At 34.8% G+C, this 13,225-nt stretch overlaps 1 protein-coding gene across 1 annotated transcript in view; it reads right to left on the bottom strand.

Moving 5' to 3' along the window:
* Nucleotides 1-8,125, bottom strand: part of LOC126810212 (uncharacterized) — a 34,202-nt gene extending 26,077 nt beyond the window's left edge. The window contains exon 1 of the mRNA XM_050535179.2: nt 8,015-8,125. Within this exon, the coding sequence (XP_050391136.1) occupies nt 8,015-8,069 (55 nt within the window). The 5' untranslated portion in view covers nt 8,070-8,125. The remainder of the gene's footprint in view (nt 1-8,014) is intronic.
* Between the last annotated feature and the right edge of the window lie 5,100 nt (nt 8,126-13,225).

Genomic DNA, 13,225 nt, shown 5'->3' with positions numbered 1-13,225 from the left:
TCTAAAATATCAAGTAACTAATTAACAAAACCTTTTATAAGATATGTTGACAGTGTATTAATTCTTGAAGAAATCAAAATGCAAATCATACAGTGTAACTTAACAGATATTTTAAAGGCTGGCATCAATACATTATTATTTACTAACCTACGGATATCTGCTTTTGAAGAAATTCAGTTCAATATTACAAGAATTTGGGGTGGGGTTACGGTAGTGTGAATAAATATTCTATAATGTTATTTGTGTAGACATGCAGAATGTGAAAGGTATGCGTTTAAATTAAAATACCCGAGACAAATTAATCAGAGTATCAAAAGGAAATCCATGCGTTGGTAAACTAGTACATTCATTTATCATGGTAGTAAACAGGGATCATCATTAGGGCGTATCATGTTTCTTTTAGATACTGATGACATCTACTTCAAGACAATGACATTTACCTGTATCAGTGACTCTCTCTTTGATTAATGTTTTGTGATTCATGACTCAAAACTATCAAGATGCGTATATTTGTTTACAACCTATGACGTACTTTAATTCGTGAGTTATTCATCAAATGGTGGTATCCTTGATGACGAATGATGGATAAGACACGAGTATTTTTCACATGGTATATATTCACAAGATTTTATTGTGTAGCAAATGATTTAATTAGAAATTGTTAACATTATATTACTCAATCTGATCATTACTGACTAGAGTAGAACAGCCTTTAAATAAAACTGACTTCCACGTACATTTGCTTTTATTGGCATTAATGAAACCAGAGGAAATAGTGCAGCCACCCACTGCACCGAGTTATTGAGGTCACAAACCTTTTGCAGTTTATGCGTTTCGTTAGCCAGTGGGCTTTTGCGAAGTATACGATTATGTAATTTTGTCACACAGAATGATAATGTATCAGATAGCTTTAATGTCATTTCATGTGTGTGTCTTGATTGAAAAGGGGCACAAGGTTCCCACTGTCGTGCGATGTGTTACGATAGGTTTGTCCCTAATGAGTCCACGATCTGGTTCGTGTAGAAACCTTATGACACGTTTCGATACAAGCTAGCATAAAATATTTTTCTAATATCATTTTATAACCATTTAACAAACCAACACCAGTGGCGCATCATTCGATTTGAAGTTCTCTAAACTCCCCCCACCCCCTAAAGTGTTTATTTAAGTGGTGCTTACTAATAAACCTCAATTAGCAATTCTGGTCAATTAATGAACTCTATTTCCTATATTCCAACAGAATACTTCGATCATTTAATATAGTATGTCAGGATGGCAGTAATTACATGAATAAAAAACTACAACATTCAAAGCATAGGCATCCGGGCAGGGGTGGGTGAGGGGGTGGGGGGTTTTCAGCTGCCCATTAACTGTCAGGTAATCTGACTTTTCGGGTAGACGGGTAAAGTGAAAACAAATGTTATTGTTTCAACTAGTTGGCAAAATAAGGTGCTTTAAATCTAATAAAACACTAATTTTAGTTTTCTTTTAATTGAATACCACGAATTTGTACTGAATTGACTATGGATTAAAATATTTTGCCTGGAGCCACTCTGCTTTGTGCGACATTTTTCAGGCATCGATTATTATTTGTGAATGCAGCTGCAAGAGTCTGATTGGATGGTTGGAATCCAAATAGGGGTTTCGGTTGCAAACCGATTGGAAACTTTGAAGTTGCTTATTTTCAAAATTTACTCGATGAGCGCGGGTCCCCCGCGACGATTGCCTGGTTGTTTGGGATTTGGGGTTCATATAAGTCACCTAAGGTAGGCTATATTGGACCACATTAAAGTTGCTGGAATAGCAGGAAAACGCGTTTGTGGCAGTTAAATTTCCAAAATTTTCTCCGTAGACTGTAACCGATTGATTGGTTGACTGGAATTCGAGTCAGCCACCTAAGTTAGGCTATATGATCCAAATGTATAAATACTGAATTACACCAACCATATACACACCGTCTTCTTTATATTACATATTATTATTGGCATACCTATTTAACAATTAAGTTACTTAAATATCTATTTGATTTTTACACGTGACGGCGTTAAGGAGCATAAAAAGTCTGACTATTTACTATTTAAAGACGTTACGATAGCAATAGATGTTAATGCAATGTCTTAATGCTCTAGTCCCACTACCATGATTCGCGCCAGGAAAACGCGTTTGTGGTCGTCATAATTTCTTCGAGTCGTGGGGTCCTACACAACAAGCTTCGCCCCTTGCAGACGACCGGCACCGCCGTCTGTAACCCGAAATTGTTTTCGAGCATATCAAGTTCTGCCCCCCCCCCAACATTCATCGAACCCGTACGCTTATTATTCAAAGAATACACAGGTCAAATATTTTGAATATGACATACTTAATAGTTTTCTGTTTGATCAATTAAACCCTCACTGACGATGGTCTGCTATTGTTGAACATTTTGTTGTTTTTCAATCAAGTGTATTATTATTATAATCTTGGTGAGCATACATTATAATATTTCGTAATTTGAAAATTAACATGCATCGTAAGTTACGTAGCATCAAGGTATTTTTGATGGAAAGACAGAATATATTATATTTTGTGTGTCTCATAAAATGTCGTGAGTGATATTCAATGTTTTTATTACTGTATGCTTTTAGCCCACAAATTAAAGAGGATTTAATGAACATAATTTTTTTAACTTTAATATACGTTTTGTAATTATATTATAGCTTGGAATATAGGGCCGCCTTGTTTGTTCTTTTTTTTAAAAAATTTACTAATAATCCATCATTTTCAATCTTTCCTGTACATATGTACTAATAATCCATCATTTTCAATCTTTCCTGTACATCTTGTAATTGTGTATAATTGGTAGCTGATATAATTGGTTGCTTTTTTTACAGAATCCTTTCAATAGCCTTTCTCTCCCACGGATATAGTGGTATGTGTAATATCGTATCAAATTTTTAGAGGAAAGAAACATGGTCCGTATTTATTGTCATTTAAGACGGCTCGTGGATATAGATATTTTCTTTTTATATAGTTTACTTCAGAGATTATCTGTAGGATTGGCTATATTATAATGGCGCGTAAAATCTGTACCTACATAATTAGAGCAGATTTATGTTGTCAAATTACTCTGAAGGGTACTATTATTCCGTGTAAATACAGTATCAGTATTATGGTTTGGGGTTAAATAGTCTTAAGGACCCCCCCCCCCCCTAAAAAATAAAGTCTTAAAAACCAGCAAACTGTTTAGAGATTAGCACATTGAATCAATCAATCCTATTGTAAGTTATGGCCACCTTAGGCTCACCATCTATACTTTTCAATGATTTCATGCCGCCATCTCTTGTATATAATCATCTTTTGGTGTCTAAACGGCAATCCATTTGTCCGCGGCCATCGTTGCTAAGATGGTAACTAAGATAATTGTAAATTTAAATAAGGAACATGTCTATTGGCCTTCCGGTATGATAAGGGCTAACATGTAGTGCTGCTATAACATAGTGCTTACCACCGATTCATATGTTTATGCAATTAATATCACTTAATACCTTTGAAACACGTTCTGTGAGATTAAAACATTCTCGTGGAAATTATTTAATGTATTGTCTTCTTTTCTATTTCTGAAACTGTAGCACCTTAATTATGGTATCACAACGTGCCCACAAGTTGCGTATTTACAAAATGATATATTAGGCCCTGAAGCTCTACTTTATGCATACATTAAACCAGTTTTAAAATATAAATTATAACCTCTGGATATTTTAATATTACGCATATTTTTCTTCATTTGTTTCATTAAATGCATACTCTCTTATCAAAATCTGATCATTACACGTTTCTGTATTCCTGTCAAAATAAAAAATGGCCCTAAACACCCTCTTCAGAAATATAATAACGTGACTTACGCCTTTCGAATTATTTCGATTAAACTATATGTATATGATCATTCGGATTTGCCTCTAATGCGCAAAATACACCATGAAAATAAATAATGTGTGCCGATTTGAGTTCTTTAGTGGTCCCCACCTTTCTTGTTTGTTATGAAAAATACATAATTATCTTTACAATTTTCAATCAATTGCTCAGGAGAATAGTCCTGGCATATAGTTATCCTGTAATCATCTCATCTTAAATATTAACATAGATCTTTAAGATTGTATTTGTGCAATGAACCAGAACTATGAGAATTTCCCATCTGTATATCAAACCAGAAACTATTCTTTTACCATATCACTATAAATGTGTATACTTATTTTCATACAGATGTTTATATATAGTTTTTGATCTATAGTAAATTTTTACATATTTTAACGATGAGTGGTCAGCGAGTGGACATAGGGTCATTTTGTGATTGATAAGATAGCCTTTGGGGTCATTTCTGACAGACTTAGTACTGACATTTATAAATAACATGTCAATAATCCATTGATATGACAAACTTTTGACATTTCCTTTTTAATGTAATTTGACGAAAACAGTATCGCTATCTGCATATTGATTTACGATCTGAAACATCACATTAAGGCATCTAAGAAAACTATGGCATATATATTGACATGCTTGTAAAATGCAGGTTAGCTATCGTTGAGGAAAACCAAATAATTATACGTACCACATCAAGTATAGACAATACTAATTGAGTTATAAATCACTCCGTGTTTGACGTCATGTATTATCACGACGAAGACAATGAGCACCCAAAGGACAATTGTACTAGACGGAGTGGATTCATGCATTTAGCCTAACCGCGATGTTTAAAGAAGAAAAGCTTGTTTCATGGATGTCTAACCGGTTTAATTAACAAACATGTAAAACCGAAAATAGACAGGTACAATAAGTTTTTTTTAACACAAACTGACAGTGTGGATCTATAATGTATATACCCAGGTATTTAGTACAAACTATCGCATCATTTACATTCATTCATCTGATTCCAGGATTCAATCCGGAACCTGTTTTATAAGAGTCCAGAATTGTTTAACCCCGTTGCTAGTCTTGCTCTTCTAGATAGCTTTTCATAATGGGAGATGCAAATTGTAGACCGGTTGGGGTGGGGACAGGGGGAGGGGTCGGAAATTTCCGGAGTCCACAATGGCCGCCTTATATAAATGAGTATTTTCGGGAATACTAACCCTAACCATAATTAGAGGGGTAAAGGGTAAATTGGTTTCAAGTTCAGTCCTCTAAAATGTAGACTCTGGAAATTCCCGAACCTCCCTACATTGTAGACTCTGGAAATTCCCGAACCTCCCTACAATTAGCATCTTCCTATCAAACTACGCCTTTAATGTTCCGTCATTATTATCCCGGTTGGTGCAAATGACGAAATGTAAAACCCATTTCTTTATCTCTCTTTCAAATATATAGGGTACAGAATGAAATTAGCCTTAACTTGAAATATCAGCTATGATGCCTACATACAGGTCTCATGGTATATTATTTTTAGAAAGGATGCCGCTAATTTTCACAAAATGCAAAGCCTCTAATCTGTCACCATAGTAACCGAGTCTAACTAATTATTATTGCTAATCATTTTCTGGGAAACTAATTTCCTAAACATCCACCGTGATATGGTTTGCTGTACATTTTTAAATAATTGCTCTTAAGTCATCCATGCGGACGTTAGTAACTTTATTTTACTAAACCAGGTATATTATAACCTTTGAAATCGTGCGCATTTATTCGATTTTTCCTTCTGGCGGCAGATTCGATAATAAAAATTCCTGTTTTATTAGACCGAACTATCATTTAAGTTAATGGCCTGATGTCAACTGAAGGTTCCGGGCCATCTTTCTGAACTCCGACGCTATAAAAATACACTTAAAACTCTGTTCAGTATGGTAATAAATCATAAGAAACTGTAACGCAATTTAAAGCTTCATCTTGAATATTACCAACTAACGTAGTTAGGTATACTGTATGTAACCTTTGCTCGAAGAAAACATTTCACGATTTTCAAGACAATGCAAGATGCTGTCATTTTGGAACAATCACATTCGTCACTATATCCGACAATAGTGAATTTTGCCAGATGGCTAGAGATCTTTTTCCGTGCTATGTGTACATCACATTTCAGATATTCATCTAACCTGGACGACTTAATACTTTCCATATCAGTTTATATTTGACTATTCGGAACTAGCTTTGAAAAGTATGTATCTTCTGGTTCATACGCATTTCCCATGCCACGTGACCCAACCTCTCGACGTCACTTGATTTCGGATGATAAGACTCTATTTGCCCGGTTATATATTAAGACATTTAAGATTAATTGCTTTTTATGTAATATGTCACATTAGACATATAAATGTGATCATCATTTTTCATAAATGTCATAATTAATACATTATTATTTCGGTACAGTTATGACTAACTTAATGCTCTTCATCTCAAGAGTATATTAATTATATTATAATAACTTTATTTAATGAGGCAACTTTTTTAGTTTGAAACAACTAATTTTCCGAAAATTCCTTCTCAGCAACAACTACATATATACATCTAACATCAGGGATTAATACAAATATTTATAAACAAATAAACAAAATTAGTCGTGTGTAGTATATTCCAAAACACATGAATCAGAACAATGAGCATTGCTTCTCAAATGTAAAGCAAAACCATCAATATCCTTTTATTATGCCCTCTTTAATTTTTCCCCATTCTATGGCTGTGTGTGTAATGCAACAGGTGTTTTTGCCAGGACAGGGGCATTGCCGCCTACTCTTCATCGAATTCCCAATGTCGACGGTTCTTTTATGTGCACGAATGCACATGTTTTTTGTCTCATCCAAACGACTAGGAACATTTAGCTTGTCAGTCCCACAAGTGCCAGAGGAGACTATGTGAAAAATCCCGAAGGTTATTACCGGTGCGATGCGGGATTCGAACCCGAAGCGTTTTAACTTGTCTGTCCCAATTACCACTCCTTCCTGACAAGAGAAGGTCGTGGTTGAAAAATCTCGAAGGTTCTTCTCTGCCCAGTCCGGGATTCGAACCCGGAACGTTTTAGTCGAGAGTCCAGGGGCCTGTTTCACGAAATTTTAACTAAGATAAAATCCAAATTTTAGTAATTTGATTGGATAATATTAGACTGATTTTAGTACTTAGCCAATCAAAATTGAAGTATCTACTAAAATTTGATTTTATCTTTAGTTAAGATTTCGAGAAACAGGGCCCAAATAACAAATATATATATCAATGTTTTAAACGGATACTATACTCACGTACAAATTAAACTATATTGCGAGTGACTATATTAAATAAAACGACAAAACATCTTGCACATAGGAAAACTATACATAGAATTTCAAACTGATACTTCATCGGATACATTCATGCGCATATTTAACCATATACAATAGGTTGATGGAGCCATTTTTCTTAATATTAGTATGGGTTTAAATAAATAAAAAAATCAGGTGTGCTTCGACTTTGGTACTAAATATGGCTAGATTAAATTGCATAAACAAAATGATTAATATTTTGGTAAACCTTCGATGCACAGAAAATATATTATCATAGGCGGGGCCGGATTAAAACGTAACCAGATCCTAAGCACCGAAAAGACCATTGTGCCCTCATATAGGTGTAATTTAAAATAAAAACAATACTAAACCGCACAATAAAAGAAACAAAAACGGTATGTCAGAATTTAAATCTTGATGTATTCCCAAGTTTAAAATCGTTAAAATTATTGCCCCCCCTTCCTGTTTATTATGGGCCCTGGTTCATCTGGGGCTCTGTGCTTAACCACGGACTGTAGGTGGTTTAATTGGGTTTTTTTCTAATTAATACATGAATAATCACGTTTACAACATCCATATCCACCCTCGTGAAATGCTGTAGATTTGGAATTGCGCGCAAAAACATTTTCTCCGCATATTCATATTTAATTCAGTTATTCAAATGTATACAATATACTACTGGTGAATGTTTAAAGAAATATCAATATATAAATACATGAAAGGAAATAAAAAAAAGAGAGGAACTATTTACTCGGTCTGTTAACCAGTTATATATAAACTAAAAACCTTACCTGCTATGAAGAGGCAACAGAGCCTCACCAGGGAATGCATTTGTAATCCCTTCATCGCTTCTCGTAAGATCGAAACTAAATGAAACTAACTTAACCAGGTGTACTGTATATATCCTGCTATCCGTCATACCTGACTTCCCAACATGTCACGAATGTCTTCATTTAGATGGCGCATGCGTGTAGGTGTGCCAGACATCTTAATGGTTAAGCTTTGCTGCGACAAAGTAAATGTCCTCAAAAACTATCACTTTCAGCCAGTAAATAATCCGATTGCAATCGATAACTAATTACCTGGAAGATATATCAAATAAACAATCATTCTCCATATATATATTGTTTCTAGAACGCAACACTAATTAATGAGCAAATATGGAATTAATCAATATATTTATGACTCTTAACTATGGGTCTTTTTCCGTTACTGTGGTAACTTGGAATACGTTTAAGTGATGCCAGTAATTAATTAACAATGCGTATATTTTTTATATAAGACATCTAATTTAATATTAGATCACACTTTCGTTTCGTTTACATTCCTTCTTCTGATCTTTACACAGCATTCTAATATAATCAACTTTCTACCAGAACCGTTTATGGGGACATGGGAACAGACTATCTATCATGAAATAATTCCCCCAATGACTTAAATGCTAATTCTAGTCGTTTTGCCTGGCTCCAACTTTGGTCAAAAATTTCAGACAGAGCAACAACTGGGGTCTCACCCATGTATATTTTTTTTTCCAAAACCTCGCAAAAAGGCCCATTCAAACCATCTTCTTCGATTCTAGACCGAAAATGAACATAAGTATTTTAAGGAAGATTGTGAAATTTAATGGCGGCCTGCCTCCATATTAATTTGATTTTTGAAATTCACATACAACAGCACAGAGAATTCGGTTAATTAATATGAACAGGTGATTTGAACTCCGTTTTCAAAGAAAATGTTAGTGAAGTACAAGAAACAACTGTTATATGATTTGAATCGGATTGTTAAGCATGCTGTTATTTGCTTGTATTTCATTGTTTCAATTCCAAATGATCAGAAATGTAAAAACCCACACACAAACATCTTTGTGAAAAGGAGGCAAGAACGTTACAGTAAATCGTGATGTAAGTCAATACAACAATAATTTAATCTATAGATTTCGCGGAAAGGTGTAAAACGTCTGTGAAAATTAAAAATATGTCTACATAACGCTCTCCAATATCACCAACTAAAGAACAGTTACAATGATCTATAACTATTTTGGTTTATGTAGCATTAGTTAGCTTTGATTAGATTGACTCAAGATGCCTCCCTCTTGGCGTCCATAGTTATCTCCTGAATTAGCATGACATTTTTTTTCAATTTAGACCTAATCAACCGTCCAATCACGATTTGGGGCAATCTGACCCACTCCCCTCGTAGTGCCACGGCCAATTCTTGCAATGTTTTCGGTTGACGTTGACGTCGACGAACACGCCTCCCGATCAAATTAAACGTAACACACTTAAGCAAAGATACGCTAAACAGTAAATCTTATGTACGAACCGATAGGAAAGCAAACGTGGACAGATAAACCAGCAAGCGGCAGTTTTCATCAACCCTTCCTTGAAGTGTCAAATTTGCCAATGAAGCCCTTCCACGTGTATGGCGCTATTGCGTGTCGTATGTGCAGCTCAGTGGTTATGTTGGAGCGATAAGTTCTCCATCTGTGAACATACTCTCAAAGCATGTCAAGTGTACATGGCTATTTATCATATCACAACCTGCATAGGTATTTGCATTTCAATATCCCCTACTTTTTTTGAAGAGTATATATGTTAAATTTTATCTAAATCGGACAGACAATAATTTGTTTGTCCGATTTACTAGATGAGCCACAGATTTTGTACATAATTCACATTTTGCGTAAAAGAAAAGGGTCATTACCTAAGAAGTTGCGATCTGATGCAGACCACAATTGAACTCCTCAAAGATCTTTTGATCGTTAACACCAAAATCGAACCTATCCGAAATAATATGTTGGACATGAACATGTATTTTTAAGTTTTGTCAAATTCGGATAAAGATTTTGACATATAGATTGGTACAAACAAATGTGAACGGTCGCCCGGACGTTTGGATGTCCAAACGAAATGTTGGCACATAAAAACCATCTCAATTGGTAAAAGGTCCATGGGTACAATTCTGTGAAAAATAATCTTGGATTTTCGTAGTAATTTTCATGCAAATTTTAGTGCTTAACGGCGGCGGGCCCACTAATATGAACATTTGTGATGGGAGCCATGTTAGGCTCAACCGGGTGAAAATCAAAACTCTTTTGGAGTATTCTGTTACGCCCAATTGTTCGTTTGTTTGTGATTTCTGCTTATTGAGTCTTGTCCATATATTTGTTTTGTGTAAATTATGTGTGGTGCTGTCCCCCTGCACTTACTAATAAAGTTGCTAGGCAACGAATATTTGTCCACTAGTAGGGCCTTTAACTATAGAGTTCAAGATTTCACGTTTAATTAATTAGCAAGATTGAATATCCTCAGATTTCATCCTACGATTTAGCCAATGAATGTTTGCTAGTTTGAAAAAAAAAACTCGGATCTTTAGGGCGTTTATAAGGTTTTGACCTGTTATCTCTGGGTTCCTCTTTAGGACTAATCGAACAACCGAGGCAAGTTTGAACAAAAAATAATGTCAGATAAGGGGAGGAACTCGTCGAACAGGGTTACCCTTTTCTGGTGTAATCTTATATCACTGAAAACAATGAAACCTTATCACATGACTTCGATAATAGAGATGACGGTGCATCTCGTGATGGTATGGCTGACTGCGTCCTTTATACTTATTTTACTCGGGTTACCTAACCGAATACTTTAGCTCTAGCATCCATGATAAAGCAATTTAATTCAAACAAAAGTTACAGTTGAATTCCAAAAAATAAAAGAAAATAACTTTTTGAGGTGTTTAGATTTGTCATGATTTGTCATGATTTGACTGTTTCCATATATGTTAATAAGTCACGTGATATCCTACAATTGCATATGCAAGTTGATGCTGTGCGAAAGCTGCTGTGTAGAAAGCGTGAAGGACAAATGGGATGTGGCCGAGCGCAAATGTAAAATGTAATGAGAGAAATGTAAAATGTAGACACGTCAAAAAACATTTGTCATTTAACACTTAACATTTGACGTTTTAAATTTAGCTCTTTCCTTAGAGGTATTTTGACTTTATCATTATCGGTATTAGGACTTTGTACATTGTACTTTTTACATATAATCAATGGAAACTACATTGTCGCAGAGCATTTAATATTGGCAGCGATACCCTTCCATACGAAAAAGATAATATAAATTTCACAATCAAAATGCCAGGAGATACTATTAGCACCTCTTTGCATCAAGCTTAAAGAACGTTTGTTCTTCTCATATTTCTAGCCCTGTGTCGAGAAAACTTGGGACAGTAATATGAAACAGAAATATGTCAACATTTTTCACAATAACAAATATCAGATTTTAGTTGATTTTGCGTGGTTTTTTTTCTCGGAAAGGGTTCATTATCCTTTTTTCTCCCCAATGCACTCTAAGAATTTTCTTTGTACCCCCCCCCCACCGACACAACCCTGTCTTTTGATAACACGTATAACCGCCCCTGGAAATATCATTCGCTTTTGAAACTCTTTCGCTTTTTCTGTATCCCATGACAGTGTGCCTAAGAACTGGAGTTTAAAGATACATTGGACAAGGGCTAAATCCGCCTATTGCATGACCCTTTTCTGGCTTCAAATGTTATATAAATTATTATTTGGACATTTATTCATATAAAAGCAGATAATCAACAACTCTCTAGACCATAAGATAGCTGGAATATGGAATGATTTACACCATCCGGGCCACATAATCGACTAACGTTAAAATGGACGTCAATCAATAAAAGGCCTCACCACATGAAAATCTGTTATTCCTTGTCAAAACTTCAAACACTCACATCTTCGCTCTGAAAAAAGTAATTTGACAGAACTTTTCATTAAATTAATATTTCATGATCTAGTTTTGAACTACCGTGACGTACAAGACGACATACCAAAAAGATAAACCAACATCCGCTGAATTGGAAAAATTATCGGCAAATTACCGTTTTTTTTTTATTTAATTGATAAAAAGTTCATGCACATTTATGTTGGGTTTTTTATTTTAAAAAAATAATATTAAAACAAACTGACCTCTTTGATTAGGGTAAGCAATTAAAATTGTTGAATTAGAAATAAAATTATTTGTTTTATGATGTTGGTTATCTGGTTACATTTAAAATTTTAGGTCCTCCGACAACTGAAACTAACATTAGCAATAAAACCATTTTCAGTTTAATATGTCGAAACTAAAATTTAATCGCACAGAGCTTGTTCGATCACTAATCTTAGACCAAATTTATTTAAGAGCCTTTAATTTTAGAAGGGATATTTATGTGCGCCACTTTTACCTTTTCAATTTTACATCCAATCAAGGCGCCAAGACAATGAATCTGGCCATACATTTTTTCGTTTCTATATGGGTACTGTACCATGGTTAGTTTACTGTTTCACGAATGTTTTTTCTGCGATATCAACCAAGGCGAAAGTGGACATAAAACCCACAAATGGTAACAATGGTTTGCATTGTTTGAAGACGCAGTTTTCAAACATCCTACAGACACTACGTCAGATAAAGGCAGTCACGTTTATTATCTCACCGACTAATCATGTCATTTATTACAATCTTAAAAATCACATCGTCATCCCCGAGAGAACATTCCATTTACTTTTGATTTATAGTATCATCTGTATAGCACCCTCAACATATTAACTAACTCACGTTTAAAATGTGTTACTTTGAAGATATGGGTCTTTGTAGTAGCATATCGAGAGGGGGGGGGGGCAGAACGCCTGAACCACTTCATTTTCTGAAAACTTTGCAGGGATTGTATATTTTCCGCAGTTTTCAGGGATGCTCGATGGTTGAAATTCTACCAACTCAGTCTCACGCGAAACATAGTAAAAGTGCCTGGTATTTGTTCTAAGTCAGTAAAAAGATTAACGTCAAACGTCTGTAACAACTTTTTCCTTTCTTTGTAACAACTCTATTTTCAGATCGATGCATTTTTTAAACAAAATTAAAAAGTTATGTAACCCACATTTCGTCTTTGTCATATAAAACACAATATATCAATATAAATAAAATGTTCATTAGAATCACAACTTC

The sequence above is a fragment of the Patella vulgata genome, chromosome 2, assembly GCF_932274485.2.
Source record: "Patella vulgata chromosome 2, xgPatVulg1.2, whole genome shotgun sequence".
Lineage (NCBI taxonomy): Eukaryota > Metazoa > Mollusca > Gastropoda > Patellidae > Patella > Patella vulgata.
Note: the sequence above shows the minus strand (reverse complement) of the source record. Positions and strands in the feature narration are given on the sequence as shown.